Source organism: Notothenia coriiceps, unplaced genomic scaffold (genome assembly GCF_000735185.1).
Source record: "Notothenia coriiceps isolate Sejong01 unplaced genomic scaffold, NC01 NC01_scaffold00020194, whole genome shotgun sequence".
In the NCBI taxonomy this organism is placed as follows: Eukaryota; Metazoa; Chordata; class Actinopteri; order Perciformes; family Nototheniidae; genus Notothenia; species Notothenia coriiceps.
Genome location: NW_011352895.1, coordinates 90,527 through 106,835, shown reverse-complemented (window position 1 = coordinate 106,835; position 16,309 = coordinate 90,527). Strand labels below are relative to the sequence as shown.

Below are 16,309 nucleotides of genomic sequence, written 5' to 3'. Positions count from 1 at the left end.
GGTATGGTTGATTCATTTGAATTGGAGTGAGACTCGTTCAAGTGTCAAATGGTGTATCTGAGGCGGCTTCCATGAATAGTGTTCACCAGGTGTTTCACTGAATGTACCCACCATGTCCTGTCACAGGGGTATTTCTATGAATTTCTCCTGAACCATGAAAAGAGGAAGTTGACGTGAGTATAGCACATTCTCTATGACTCAGTAGCCATAACAATTCAAAAAGTTAAGAGTTAACGGCATAAGAAAGCATACAGTGCGGCTCAAGGTCAACAAACAAGCATTTTACTTAATGACTAAACTTTACGACGAACAAAGGCAGGAATAAATGTCCCCCGTTTGTATTATCTAAATACTGTCCCAGCCTTAATATCCTTCTAGGGTTCTGAGGAAGGAGGGATGCTTTTTTTAGTTAGACCCAGGCAAAGGTCAACCCCCATTGCAACACACACACACACACTAAGAGACCTGCGTCTGAACTGCGCTCCACTTCCTTTCATCTTCTATGTCTCTCTCCCTAACTCAACTTTGTGAGGGGATGGTCGGGATACCTTTTGATTCCGCTAATTCAATTTGATGGAAAAACAAATACACTGGGGGAGTAGGAGACAAGAAAAGAGTGGGAGAAGTAGTAGGGGGGTGGAGAGGGGAAACATGGAGAGTTACATGGAGCTCAGAGGGAATGAGCGCTGGTGGTGTTTGGGGGGGGTGGGGAGGTGAGGACAAACGGAAGAGTGGAGAGAGAAAAGGAGGTAGGGAGTAGAGATGAGATGAGTTGAAACATCCAGTTCCAGGTTGAAGTCGTAAACCTCTCTGCTCTGATCTAGGTGGCCACCATGTTCACCCCGCCAGCGCATCCGAGATCCCCCCTCCTCATCTCTTCTCTGGAACTCCTCTCTGATAGTGAAGATAAGTAACAAACTGTTTTATGGTTCTTTTGGTGTCTCATGATTCATGAGGTGAGTGGGGAAGGGATGTGCAGTTCAATGTAGCTGTTGCTCTAAGTAAAAAAACAATACAAAACCCTCACAGTATAAATCAGTTTGAATTAAATTGGGTAGAAAATGCAAACAGCGGTGGCACATGGTGACCACCAAGTTAGCAGTTAGCAAAGCCTTCATTGTACCCATGCCTAATGTCTGTTCAGGCCCAAGCGATGAAATGCTTTCCACAAACACTGCCTCTGCGTCAGACATGAGAAGCTTTGTCACACACCATCCTGTCTGTTTGTACACATGCGGATCATGTGTGTGTTTGGATGTGTGTTCAGGCGAGCGCGGCTCTGGGACTCGCTGGCCTGGCTGTATTATTGTTGGGAGGGCTGCTCCTTCCCTCTGGAGGGCCTCATTGAAGAGCTGGCTCTCTGCGTCTCCCTCTCTCAGCTCCGGGAGTCCGGCCAAGCCCGTCCGAGCGGGCTCGCTGCCTGCAGCAGAACGCAACGTGCTGGAGCCACAGCCTGTACACACACTCACATACACACACTCACACACATACACACACTCACACAAACGTCCCCCGCACCCGCAGCACTGTGCTCTACACACAGACGACTAGACTGCTTATTGGCAGTCGAGCTTTACAGTTTCTCTCTGCTGTTCCGCAAGTGGCTCCCACCCCCTCTGTGAAAACAGACACTCCGTTAGTGTTGTGGCTGCTATGATGTAGCATAAGCTGACAACACAGCGCTCCAACGACACCGGATAACTAGAAAAGCACCTCCATAAGTCCCTGTATAAATATTATTTCTAATTTGAACTGATCAACCTCTGGGAAAACCCAGCAGATCAACCTCCACAGCAGTCCAGCAGATGTGAGCAGGGTGGAGGGTTCAGGGAGGGGTAGCGGTCCACTTTTAGCTTGGACCGCTTAACCGGACGGTTTGTGCTGTGGGTGTGTGAGGGTATGCTGAACTTGGCGATGATGACCTCAAATTGGCCCTAATCGAGCAGAGTCATTAGTGGCTGGCTCTGTTTAAAGTTTCTTTAGCCCCTTCATTTTACAGTAATCGGCCCAAAGCGAAAGCAAGACAGAGAGGACAATGTAGAGGGAGGGAGAATGGAGAATAAAAGACAAACAGAGAATAGGTGATCAGAAAGAGAGAGGCTGGAAAAAAGAAAAACAAAGGAAAGAGATTGAAAAAGAGGACGACATGAGGGAGCAACAAAGTCGAAAGCCTGCTTCCTGGCAGCCTCAGCTGCGTGCACATCTGTGTGCGAAGGGTCTGAGCAGACCCCCACGTGTTTGCTCAGGTCGCCTGATTGCCTTTCCTTCCTCCTCTTCTCCCACTAAAGACCCGCTGTCCTTCCTCTCACTCCAATTACTGCAGCCAAGAGAGAGGGCTCCTGCAGCAGACACTCTCCCACTGAACTGCACTCATGACTCCGTTTCTGTCACATTCAAATTATTGAAAATCATCTGTTAAGACTTTTACATTTAAAATAAGAGAGAGACCTTTCATGCCATGGGTTATATTGGTTCTAATTTGGTGAATCGGTTTTTGTGTTTGTTTTTTTCCCATGAGTGTGTGTATGAGCATGTGGGTGTGTGCATATGTATGACTGTGTGTGACTCCAGAGCCCTTCGCTGGAGTCTGCTGTCTGGGTACAATGGTCCAGCCCGGGGCCTCAGCTCCACAAAGAGGCCTTCTCTTAACAACACGCCATCACAGATGGAGGAGGAGCCTGACCAAAGCATTACCACGCTCAAGGGATCACAGAGCTTCCCTTGATGCATCTGATATCCCTTATGATTTTGATAATCAAGCACTTTTCATTAAAAGGAGTCTCATGCTGTATGTTTGTGTGAATGTAAGAGTGTTAGAAAGAGACAAGACTGAACGCACAAGGCGTCGGCAGATCTTAATTTAGTATTAAACTTTATTTTCCTTTATTTCCTTTACTTTTGTGAGATGGAAAAAATGATAAAAACGTACAGCTCAGGGACTTTTCATCTAAGATAGGTCAGTGTTTTTCTTACGTAATAACCATGAAATCAAAATCATAACAGTTTCCATTTGTCTTTGACGAAAGCTTAAAGAGGGAAAATAAATTATCGTAGCAATAATTATAACATCAAATATAACAACAATAATAGCAATTAAGCATTTATAAACACTCTATTTACTGTGTATTTTTCCATAAAAGTCCATTATTAAAAACAGGAGGTGAGCTTCGTGGTGGGCGTACAATCCAGCATGTGAGGAGAGCACAGGTTTGTGGGTACTGTAGTTTGTAACAGAGAGTGCTGTCAGCCAGTCTTCAGACCTCCAGCACTGAAGAGTTTGTCTGTCCACATGGACGGCAGCCGGGGAGGGACAGGGTGCACGTAGCTCAGTATATAATGGGACGATCGCGAGGTGAAAACAGCGGTTCTTTTAAAGACCTCTCGTGAGTCTCCTGTTACAGGGTCATGAAGAGGTGGGTACCAAAGTGACTTAGTAAAAATAAGCAAAAAGAATGACAAGCGTCTCCATTCACTCCATTCCTGCAAGCCTGGGTCACCAAGGGACTCAGAAACCCCTCGTCATATTAAGCTCTTCACAGAGTCCGCTAAAGTCCTGCTCTGCAGCGTCCCATCAGTGAGGTCAGACATGACGCGACCTTCAGTCCTAAAGTCCAGCTGAAGGTCTCTCCCCTCCGCACTGTACAACATGTCTGCTCAGCTTTCGGCGTGACGTGGAGGCCATTTAGTGTTCATGGCGATATGATGGCAGAGGAGTTTTTGGGTCAAAAGCGGCCTCAGTGACTCAGGGGTTCAGCCCAGACCGGCGAACGATTAGAGTGGTGGGGGTGGTGACCGAAAGATGGGTGAATGGGCGTGGGAGTGGGCAGCATGTGTCCCGAGTGGCTGAAGGGGGTCAGGTGACCCATGTGGGTCATGTGGCTGGGGAGGCCGGGTCCCCCGCCGAAGTGAGAGGCCTTGTCCTGCATGCACTTGGACAGCTCATCGAAGCCGTCCCCTGGTCGCTTGCCTCTCTTGGACTTGCTGGACATCTTGCGGTTTCTTGTCTGGATGCCTTCTTTCTTCATGGTCATGGGTCTGTTGACCTGTGGAGAACGGCACATTAGTTCAAGGCACGCCAGACAAAAGACTCACTGAAACTGTGAATAGTTCATTATAGCTGTTGAATATGTTTTGCGGTTAGCTGCAGCTCATAATTTAAAAAAAATGTCCCTAGGAATATGTCACATGCATTGTCGATTAGGGGTAACATGCATTTGTGTCATGGTAGCCCACCAGTGGGAAATAACTCCTATTATTAATGAGCAGTTGTTTTGCATATATGGCTGCATTAAAAGGCGAGTCAGGGGCGTTTTGGGGCTTTTGTGTAATTTCAAAGCAAACAGACCAGTCCTGGTCCATATGAATACATGGAGATGAGGGCCTGGCGGCAGCTGAAAGGAGCAGCCGCAGACAAATCCTCATCAGTGTAACTGACGCCGTTACACTGAATGACAGTCCCACCCTGCAGCCTCTCCTGGGAGTAACGCCCCCCATTGAAACAACGATGGATTAATAAAAAAAAGCAACCGGTGGGTTCTGCTCGACAGGGTGAGCAGGCTCTGCCTCAACACTCACTTTCTCTGCTCCTAAATCGATGCGAGCTGTCCGCCCACTTGACCAGTTAACCACCAGTATCCCTCCGCCTTCCTCCCCCGAAAACCCGCACTTGAGTGCAGCGGTGTTTTTTTTTTTCAGGCTACTTACATTGTGCAGTTTATAGTAAAGGCCGCAGGCGTTACACACCGGGTCTCCGTTCCCGTTGCGCCTCCACAGGGTGGTGATGGTGGTCTGGCAGTTTGCACAGCAGGTGCCTGCACGTCTCGCAGCGGACTATAGGGAGCAGAAAAAAATACACCATGAATAATGAGTCGTTGGCCGTGGCACGTTGTAGATAGGTCACTGCGGAAACCGAGTCACCGTTTACAGACACAAATAGGAGGCTTATCATTTGACATGTATGTTATGAAAGCTTCTGACATAGCATGCAATGAATGTGAGTGTGTTGTGCTAGCGCAAAATCAATAAGAGACAGAAAGTTTGTCCGAAATTAATCGGCAGAATTTCGGTTTTCGTGAGACCGCAGAACCATGTGCAGAAAAGCATCAAAAGAAGCGGGAAAAAAACATAAGTCCCTTTTTAAATCCACTGTGATCCAATGTTTTGGTTTGTGCAATAAGATTTTTTTAGAAGGTGCATGTTTTTGTGCACGCCTGTTGCTGATTTGCATATCTTATAAATCTCCTGGTATTAACATGTCATAATGAGGGCCTTGTGTAAACCCTCTATTTATCCTGATCCCGGAAAACTGGGCTACAAGTCGTGAGACCCGGTGTCCTGCCTGGCAACGTGCTCCTGGTCCATTGCGGATCAATTCTTCACACTTAATAAGAAACATTAGGTTTACATGAAAGAACCCCGCGGCTCTTTGCTTTGCAAGCAGCATCCAGGTTCCTCTCTAAATGTATCTCCGGTGGACTCGCTGCTATTAACTTGCAAAGCAAAAACAACCCTGGCCTCTTTTTTTTTAAACGCGAAATAAAATATATAAATTTAATCAAAAAAGCGCGTTTAGACTGCCCACCGAGAATGGCAAACAAGAGGAGAACATAAATCCATTTATTTTCCAATCCCCGCCCCTCACGGTCTGTCTCTTCACACATAAGCGGCTCCTCCAGTGTTGTGATAATCTCTTTACAGTATATGTCAGTGCGGCCATAGAGAATGCAGCGCTGGTTGAAGGCGGAAACAGCCGGGAGCCTGACTTCCTTATCTGGGCCGGGCAGATATCCGGATAGGAAACAACTGGATGCCCCTTTGAACACAACTCTGAAAAACACTTGAGCTGAAAATGCAAAAGCTACAGGCACATGTGCCGAGCCAGTGGAAAATGTAATGGACTTTTCAGGAGCAGGAGCGACGTGGACAACTAAAAAAATATATAAAATCCAAAAATATTGTTCATGGAGATCATTTTTACGCATCTCTAAACCTAATTTTCTCTAGTCCCCTTTATTTTTATTTAAAGTGCTTTTTAATTATTATTATTATTATTATTAGTGGCTGTCTTAAATTACTGATACTTATTAAGTTAAAATTGGCTTGCTTGTCTTTATTTTTACTAACCAATTAAACAATTTAAATTCACACGAACAAAATGTGGTTATTTGTTGCCCTTTTTTGCATTTTTAGACCTCAGCTGGATTTGTCGAAAAGAAAATAATTTTTTTTTTTTTACAATAAAAGGTTTCAGAAGTTAAAATACCAATCCTCAAAAAAACAAAGCTGTCAAAAAAACAATAAATAAATAGATAAGAAAATAATTAAAGCTGCTTTAAAAGAAAAGCCGGTTTTAAAAGATAATTAGATTAATTGTAAGGTTTACATTAATGATGGTGCCCAGAAATGTGTCCGGCGTCAGTAGGGTTAAAGCCAGAGGTGGCTGAGCAGTGGTACATCCTCCACAAGAATGCTATGTGTCCATGCTGCTTTTCATTGACTCGAGCATGGTGTTAACTAAAGCAGCATGGGCAGTGGTATCAGTAACAGTATCAGAAGTACCAGCAATAATGATAGCAGGAACAATGGCAATAGTAGCAGTATTGTAACGGGCCATGAAGGCAGATCATCGGGGGGTGAGAGGGACAAACAATTCCAGGAAGATCATAGGGAAAATATAACTTTCCTGGAATTGTGCTGCGGGCCTCTGCTTTGTGCTCATTTGGGTTCCTTCTCTCAGGGTAAAGCGCAGTAAGCGAGCACTCACCAGTCTACGTTTCGGTTTGATGAGAGGTCTGTTCTGGCCGTTCATCTTGTGGTACAGTCCGCAGGCGTTGCACAGGTAGTGGCCCGTACCATCTCTCCGCCACAGAGGGGTGGAGGTGGCACCGCAGTTCACGCATTCTCTGCCCTCTGCATATAGTTCAGGGGAGAGGAGAGAAGAAGAAATTTTATATAATTAAAAATGTCACCGTCTTTCAGAAGCAACACATGGCAGCTGCCCGGCCCAATCGGACGACAACACAATGATGGATGACCCCAGATGGCCGTGTAATATGAAGTCAAAATCTGTCTCATGATGGTGACAATGTCCATATCAGAGTGCATGGTGTACCAAGTGTGCATGGCTGTCATTGACACAGACACCTCTATGTAAACTGATCCAGAGTGGGGAGGCCGCAGACAGCCAGAACATGTCCAGAGGTGTCCAACAAGAATAATGAGAAACACCATCAAATTAGGACTACATTATTCATCAGTTCGGTGGGCACCCATGAGAGGAAACAAAAGTGTGTGGTATTAAATGTGGTGGACTTAAATGAAAAACTGGCATACAGTTGGCTGCAATTAATAATACAGAAATGGCCTCCATCGATCTGTTTTTTTTCCAGGTTTCTAATTTAAACGGTGCCTGTAAGTGAGTAGACTTCCCACGCATACTCTTATTTAAAGAAACCTGCTTTTTAAGTTATTCCCACATGCTCTTCACTCCCATTCAGGTTTGACTGACTTCAAACAGCCTGTTGCTAAACCGACCGATTCATTTAATTCAGGTATCCCTCTCTCCCTAGAGCATCATCTCATTATACCTGTTATAATACCAGCGACACCCGCAGTCCCACCCTCGCTCTACAATGGAATCTGACCTGAGCAAAAAAACGACGTCTCTTTTGAAATGCATGTCTGCTGTTTTTTTGTTGTACCTCCCTTCTCTTCCTCTAAAGCGTTTTGCAGGGTCAGCCACCACATGAAAGCTGTCTCATTAGCACCTAAAATATTCATCAACAATGACTGATGCATTTATTTCTGATGCAATGTTTAGTGTTGAAATACTAACAAAATGGGAAGTTTGGTGCGAAAAAGGTAGGCTAGAGAGGGGCTCTGGTGTGGGGTTAGTTCAACAGGAAGCCACACTACGGTAAGGTATACAGTATGTGCTGACAGCTGAAATGTCATTGTGACATTTTGTACAACAATCAATCACCATTACTGGCACAGGACATCGTCTTTGATAGATAAGAACCTTTTTAATGCCATGTCTGATATGTTTGTTACTGATTCAGGCTTCTTTTTAAATGTCACAGTGTAACATTTCTCTGCTACAACAGCTCACATTCACTCCCATTATCAGCCAGTGAGCATTACCCAGGTGTATTAAAAAGCATAGGCACAATGGATGACAATATTGATAATTACACAGCTACATTAAGCCTGCCATTTTTCTCTTTTTTGTCCATGAATTCCAAGTGCAACAGCTGGAACAATGCAGGGAAATTACAGAGCCATTAGACTGAGTTTACTTTTCAAATGTCTGCACATTAATGTCTAAATATTTTTCTATAAATCTATATAATTTCTATATAATATTTTCTAATTTATATTAATCCCAACACATGCAGTCTATTGAATCAGGTGCTTATCCAGACAGTAAGATAATAGAATGTTTTATTATAAACAATTACCCCCGTTTTTTTTTTTATGTGAAACCAATTTGTGGATTCTAATTACTCGATGATCAGGTCTCCTTTTTTTAATGCATAAAATAATTCATTTAAATACACTTTTAGAAGCAGATCTAGTGGACTTGTTTGCCTCCACTTGATGTTGGTGCACTGGGCCAAGGCCTTGCTTAAAAACACAAACAGCAGGGCTCTGTCGCCTGTGCTTTGTTAGGACTGGGAGAGCTGTGGGCGGGGTGGAGGTCGTGATTTGTTCACTTGGAGGTATACAGGATATGGCAGGAGCCAGGGCGTCGTGACTCCTTCATTTTTAAGTGCAATAAAAGGCCACATTTAAAAAGAAAACAACTCTTTCGCACGAAGAAGAAAACAATTAGTCTGCCTTAACAAAGACAATCAAAAACTCAATGTAAAATCCTTTTTTTTAAAGATTTTAGTATTTAATCAATTTATAATGCATCTACATTTCGCCATAACAATAATCAATGGCTAAATATTGAAAATCGATTCGTTAAAATAGCTATAATATAACTTCCCTTTATTTTAAATAAGCCTCAGTACCACAGTGCCAGAGCTGAGCATTTTGTAAATAGTTGACCCCGATTAGTCCGATACGGTTTAACTAAAAGTTAAACTCCTCACTTAAGTGAAGCTGTTTTAAGTGTATGCAGCTTACAAGTGGCGATGAGTGCGATGGGACAATAGATTAGACTTGTTAGGACAAGGTTAGGTTTGAATCGAGAAGAGATAAGCACTCAATATGGAAATCATTCCTTTTTGAGTCACACTGGAGCAACAAGTCGTAGCCTAGCCTACTTCAAAAAAGTTGCATCAGCATTACAATCTAGATAAAAAGTCATAGTAACACTTGCGTAAATTCCTGCATTGTGCACACACACTTTTATAATCGCGATCTGACAATAAGAAGGCTATGGTTGTGAATTTAGCTTAAAAAAAAACACGCACACATTTGGACACATTACATAAATCACTTTGATCCGCGTGTAGCTTGGCCATTAAAAAAAAATAGCACTTAAGATTTGAACTTATGCACCAATACTTTTTGAATTTAATATGTCAGCCCCTTATGATGTATTTCACTTTTTATATTATTGATACAATCGTCAGCTAAATGCAATGTGCTTTACGCTGTGAGGGAGACTCACCTGAGGTCGACCTGGCCTTGCTCTTGCATTTGGGCGTAAAGCTGGAGTTGGATCCCCCGAGCAGACTGCCGGGGTGGAAGAGGCTGCCGCCGTACTCGTGTGTTGAATGCAGGGGATATGCAGGGTACGTCGGGATGGGGTGATGCGTGGCAGGGCCCTGTCCGTTCATCAGGCCGCTGCGGAGCGGACTGCAGCTCTCCATTTTCATGCCGTCCGAAAGATGCACCTGGTACTTGATCGACTCCTTCTCCTCCATTCTAGTCGAGCTGGAAGTCGGGGAAGTGGCTCCGGGGTCTGGAGACACGTCTTTCGGAGGGGTGGGAGGGAAACTGTAGAGGTGCGCGCTGGAGTGGGACACCGAGTTGGGCGAGGAGACCGGAGCGGTGCTGCTGCAGGGGTATCCGGAGCTGGAGGGGTGCAGGCCCTGTTTACTGAAGTGGCTGACCGCCCAGGCGTTGTGGTGGTGGGCCGCGGACAGGGCTGCTTTCCCGGGGTCCAGCCAGGGGATTCCGGGGCTGTGGATGAGGTGTGGTCGGCAAACCTGGTTCCCAGCGAGGCGAGCTGAAATGCAAACAAATACAAATTTAGCAAATGTTTTATTTTAATAGCTTTTTTACCCACAAGCCTTGTTTCCAGCTTACACTACATAAAGATCTTTATCTTACCTGCTAAATATTCAGAATGACTCGAGTCCGACATTTAGTTCCAGATAAAATACTTTCTTGTAAATTTAAAATAGGGTTTTTTGTTCACTCACAGCCGGTTAATTATCCAGGGATATTTTCCGATAAATGACAGTAGTCTCACACACCTTGTCGAGTAAAGATGGAAGTAATAAAGGCCTATTTACTGCAGAAAACCCAATAAAGTAGCTTCTCCTCGGCTGCAGCTCTCGGACTAAAGATTGTTATTAGTACATTTGCGGTTTTTATTTTATATCCGGGAAGTGGCTCTCTCTCTTTCTCTCTCCCTCCAGAAACCCCTGCCCCAACACAGAGGGGTTAAATGACATACTTCCCTTTCCTCTCGCTGTCATTTGCTAGAAATTCCTTTTATGTTTGTGAACTGGCCCAAAAGGCAAGAGGGACTTTTCAAATAAATGAGCCTCCTGCACATTGCCTTCATTGTTATTGTTCTGTAGCAAATTCAATTAATAGAGATAGCCTATTTCACAGACACTCATATATGATTTTTTTTTAAAAGCCTATATTAAGCTATGTTTAGTCCTAGATGAGTATGCACAAATATAAATATTATTTACATTTTCTAAATGTTAATTATAATCACAGTCCTTAGAACAAAGTATAATGCGCATCTCACCGTGTGCTTGACTGTATGTGACTCTGGCCCGGGAGTTGGTGTAGTAGGGATTCCCTTGAGAGTCCAAGTGGTTCAGAAACATGTCAACCTCGTCCTGCGGCAGTAAAGGCGCCATGGGCTCCATGTAGTTGTGGCTCAGACTGTGGTGGTGGGAGTCCGGGTGCTGGCCGTTCAGCACCGCGTGATGGTGCGCCATCCACCGAGACTGGTCGGCCGCTGCGACCTCCATGGCTTCAGATCTCCTTTCTTTTCTCCTCTGAAGGCGTCTCTGTGTGTCGGGGCTACTTTGAGGCTATGTTTACCTCCAGGTGTAAGTTAAATCCTCCTTAAAATATAGTTCCTGAGCTGTGAAAGTCGCGGCTGTGTTTATTTAGGCTACTTCAGAAATATAAATCCTCAAATATCTACCTGCGAATAGAGGAAAACAAAATGTTAATTCAACAGCAGCTCCATCTCTCCTTCAATGCAAAGACGTCCGTAATTATATTTGTTATCTAATCAGAAACAAAGATGTCTCAAAGTCGAAGCATATCGTCCCTTCGTTTAAAACAAAAAATACAAATGTTTACTTCTGGATACCTGTTGCAATTCCGATCAGCTGACGGCAAAATACAGCTCTGATGGTTAAACCTCCTGATCCATGCAGTGTTCGGGCTCATTAATGAGATGTGGCGCAGACTGATGCGTCTGGCGCCGCCACTAGATTCCCATATCAAGCCACGGAGGGCGGGGCTTAGCTCCGAGCCAATCACAGTGATCCCTTCCACAATTGGCTCCGCATCCCTCGCTCTCCTTCTTTCAATTTCTATTTCCCCGCACCGAAAAAACTAAAAGACTTATCAATCAGCAGTGTAATTTCTCGGGGGTCTTTTTCTCTCATGAAGCTCACACTGAATGAGCAATCGGCCCCTGATAATCTGCTTTTTTAGCGGCAGTTATAAGCCTAAAGACAGACATCTAACATGAAGGGAAATTCAGTGTGCACAATACATGGCCTATTGTAATACTTTATAGGCGTATTCTATTGTAAATTGCCTTCACCTGCATGAACCCATATGTAATAAAAACTAAATTAACAATATGAATGATCTGAGATTTTTTTTAGCACATAATGATTTAAGATTATCTCACCCATTTGCTAAATGTTGCTGATTGGGCTTTACATTACCTGCAGTAATTGTAAGTGTTGTTTTTTGCATACTGCTGTTATGTAAATAAACAGCGTCTTCAGCACCTCTAAAACCAACAGAGGAGGAGTCGATTTATGACCCCGAAATTGGCCCCATTGTTGGGAGCGCCTAATTGTCTTTAATTAGTAGCAGGGCATTCCTCCTGTGAAAACAGTGGGTTTGTCTCGGGGACAGGGCAATCAAACACAGTTTACATACGAATAGCGCCTCTTTCTAACTTGCTGCCATGAGCTATGGACGCAAGGCCTCACCTATGAAAACCAGTTGGGGATCATCAAAGTGTCTCTAACGCCCTCATATAATACTCACTAAACAGGCGAAACAGACATCAAGACCCCACATAGGCGTACTTATTTTATTTATTTCTGATTAGATTAATTATTATTTTTTACTTTCATTAGAATCCTATCAATATTAGTGGCCTTATAATAGCTTTTACATCAGTGTGAAAAAAATGCTATTATGGTTAATAGCGTTACGGTGAGATTAAAGGAGAACAATTCTTAATCTGTTATATTATATTTTTTATAATTGCAGAATTAGCTGCAGTGCGTGCGTAAAATGATAACTCCGTGCGCACATAACCATGTGTGTGTGTGTGTGTGTGTGTGTGTGTGTGTGTGTGTGTGTGTGTGTGTGTGTGTGTGTGTGTGTGTGATTGACAGGGAATAATTGGAGGTAGCTCGGAGCCTAGACTGGCAGCCAAGCTGACGCCTGGTCGTGACGTCACACAATCACAGGGGGTGGGCGGGACTTTGCGGTGGTGTAACGTGAAAGCTTGTGATACCTGCACACATTCTCCAGGTGAAAATACCCCCCCTTCCTACTTCTGATGGCATGGTATTCACGGAGCAGGTCATTAGGGCAACAATCACTCTGATCTGATGTTATACCTGCTGTGTGTGTGTGTGTGTGTGTGTGTGTGTGTGTGTGTGTGTGTGTGTGTGTGTGTGTGTGTGTGTGTGTGTGTGTGTGTGTGTCAGTCATCAGTCATTAAATCAGTGGCATGTTGCCAGAGGCAGTGAGTTGATGAGCTCAGCCCTTTGAGCTTGTCAACTCCTAAAACCAACAAATTAGTTCATGTGGGGCAGCAGAGGGTCCGCTACCTGAATAACTCACATTCCAGAGAGAAGTTGGCAGGTGTAGTGAGAAAACCATAGTCATTGGGCTTTAATGCTACAATAGAAAAATCATTTTTGCACACTGCTGAACACACAAAAGTGACCTGTTATATTTTGAAAAGTCAGCTTTTGGATAACCAACAAGGCTCAGTTCAAACATGTTCTTTCAAAACAAAATATCTTCCAACATGATTTGACATAAAATGATTGACGTGTAATCCTTCTCTGTATTTAAATAAAATTCATCTGATGGCAGTATGCACAGACTTTACAAATAAGTGTCCTAACATCTCTCATTAAAGGAATATAAAAATAACACGTGTCCTGTTAATAATCTAAAATCTGATTTTAACAGAGAAATGTGTATCTTTGTGTCTCATTATCTCATGTGTTGTACAAATTATCTATTGTATGCTGCTGTTCTTGCTGTCCCACATTTTAAACTGAAGCAATGAGTCCCTCTGTCCAAGCATGAATAGATGAAAGACAATCTCTTGTTCTTAAGGCTTGTAGTAAAATATATATATTTGTATCTGATCACTGTAACAAGCCACCATGAGCCTTCAGTGGTCAGCTGTGTGTTGTGTTGTGTTGGGCCTTGCAGAGAGGGTCAGGCTCGCTGCTGCAGCATGCCCATTGTTGTTTTGCATGTTTGCCAAATGGATTACTCAGCAGGATTTAGCCCTCTGTAATTTATACCTTCATTAATCCCATTTGTATCTGCGCTGGAACAAAAGATTGGAGAGGGTGAGGGAAGGTTAGTGGAGAGGGTGGTGGGGGGGGGGGTTGTTGCTTTCCCTCTGTCTTTCTCAAGGACACAGCAGTATTGTTTCACCATGCAGGGATGCTATCCTGAGAACACTATCCCTCCCACAACACCTCCTGCTCTGAGAACTGTGAGCAACAACTGTATCGCTGTGCAGCCACAACGGCTAATGAACAACAAGATTATCATTCCGATCCATGCTGTTATTAAATGGGATTGGCTTTATCTACCTGTTTGTTCCCATTGGCCACGGTCATCCATCATTATCCCGAGTGGAGGTGTGGGACTGTGTGTGTGTCTGCGTGTGTGCGTGTGCGTGTGCGTGCGTGTGCGTGTGTGTGTGTGTGTGTGTGTGTGTGTGTGTGTGTGTGTGTGTGTGTGAGAAGAGCCACAGTGGGGCTTGTGAAGATAAGCAGAGCCAGAGAGAAGAGAATGACACAAACCAGCTGAAGCATTATTGTGCCCTTTACTCACGGCTAATTAGATCGAGCCAGGGCACCGGGGGGCTTTATAGACACGAGCACCCAGACACAGGGCCATAAAACTGCCCGGAGAGGGGCCTGGACGCGGCCATGAGAGCAGCACTCACCCCCATTTAGCTCAGAATAATAACATTTCAGAATAGGGCAGGAAATAAAGCATGAACTGCACACTTAACAAAAAGGATTATGAAGCAGGACACAATTCTTAGCTTTCTAAAAAACCCTCATTGGAGCTATAAATACAGAACAATATTGGAAAAAGTTCTCACTGCTGTTTGGGTTTTACTTAAAGTGTCAGGAAACAGCAGTGTTACAATCTATTTGCTCATTCAGAGATACAGTCAATCATTCATTCAAAAATAAACAGCTTTATGTTTAACTCTCACTGCCTTAACTTCTTCTTTCTGCAAGCTTTATGTATTTGAATGATGCACAAACAGTCCAAAAAGCATCATGCAGGTACAGCTCCTTCATGCCTGTGGACCCCCCCACCCTCCATTGTACTGATGTGATTGCTCTCTCTGCTGATGAAAGATGATCGCTCTAGTCATTGTGCATTATAAAGCGTGACAATTGAACACTTTTGTCGCCACTAACACCGTGCTGATGATACACTAATACATTTCATTCATTTTCAGCAATATAACACCTTGCCCGCGGCGGCAAAGGGGGCTAATAATCTTTATTGTTGATACCATTTATGTGACCGAGTAAAATCTTTGACATTTGGAAAATGGCCCACAATATAGGCGTAAGTCTGCTTGGCGAAATATTATTATTGGAAGGTGCTTTAATTATGAATTTTATAGGAATGTTTGACTCCTTTGTTATTTGAAACTCATTTAAAAATATACTATGGCTGTATGTAAGATAACAACAAACGTTTCCAGTGAATATAACAAAAGTACACTTTTAATCCCACATTGTGCCGCTTTCTCTCCAGATGTTATGGAGGTTTACAGCCTGCTACAGTCTGAATAGCTGTGACCCAAAAACAATGCATACGAAGGTGGATTGTATTAAAAGCAGTATAATAATAATAATAATAATAATTGTGTAACTGTTATGAAAGCAATCGTTCAAGCAATGCATGTTTTCGTATAAAAAAAGATATGTTTTAAACAAATGATCTGCGTAATCATATCCTTTTATTTGAATATTTTAAATGGCAAAATATTTCCCAGCAGAATATTCAGAAATTGTCTATGTAGGTTTAATTATCTTACCTGCTCCAATGTGATCTGCGCAGAGAAAGTGGCTTCATCCGATTCACAGCTCCGGGCGCCTTTCTCCAAAAAATAGCTGAGCGAAAAAATAAAAGACCGCTAAAGAAAAAAGTGTCCAGGCGAGCTTTTTAAAAGATGCTGGAGAGACAACACGGGACAACCGGTGTCCTTTAGCCGCTGATCGGTTTCTCACCCCGGCAGAGAGCAGCAGTGTCTGAGTCTCCCTCCTCTGGTTCCAAACCTCTCTGAATATGAGCAAAATAACTTGAGTGTGAGAGGCTGCAGCAGCAGCAGCAACGTAACGGCACGTCAGCCAGCAGCCTGTCTTCCGGTTCCCGGTAGAGACAGAAACTGGCAGCCATACCTGCTCCCGAGAGGCGATCAATAGAGTTTAACTTGGCCCTTGTTGAGGGGCCCACCATTTTATCGTTTCATATCAATGGATACAATCACCTGCAGAACACTACTGGCAGAGATGGGGTTTTTTATCAATACATGCAGGATATATTAAATACAAGTGGTGACATTAGGACATTATTTCAATTTCTGGGCAGTACAAAATTATGGAATTAAATAATATGA

At 43.6% G+C, this 16,309-nt stretch overlaps 1 protein-coding gene across 5 annotated transcripts; it reads right to left on the bottom strand.

The window, feature by feature from the left end:
- Positions 1-2,883: 2,883 nt before the first annotated feature.
- Positions 2,884-15,923, bottom strand: gata2a (GATA binding protein 2a). Of its 5 annotated transcripts, none has more exons than XM_010779425.1 (6): positions 15,728-15,923; positions 10,943-11,350; positions 9,623-10,183; positions 6,764-6,921; positions 4,705-4,830; positions 2,884-4,043 (listed from the first exon to the last, which is right to left on the bottom strand). In XM_010779425.1, the coding sequence occupies exons 2-6, from the start codon at positions 11,169-11,171 to the stop codon at positions 3,735-3,737; spliced, it is 1,383 nt and encodes a 460-aa protein (XP_010777727.1). In that variant the 5' UTR covers positions 11,172-11,350; positions 15,728-15,923; the 3' UTR covers positions 2,884-3,734. The 5 variants fall into 5 exon arrangements, with proteins under 5 accessions (XP_010777727.1, XP_010777726.1, XP_010777729.1 ...); XM_010779424.1 differs by lacking the exon at positions 15,728-15,923 and adding an exon at positions 11,522-11,609; XM_010779427.1 differs by lacking the exon at positions 15,728-15,923 and adding an exon at positions 11,522-11,609 and having other exon boundaries at positions 6,764-6,909.
- Positions 15,924-16,309: the final 386 nt, after the last annotated feature.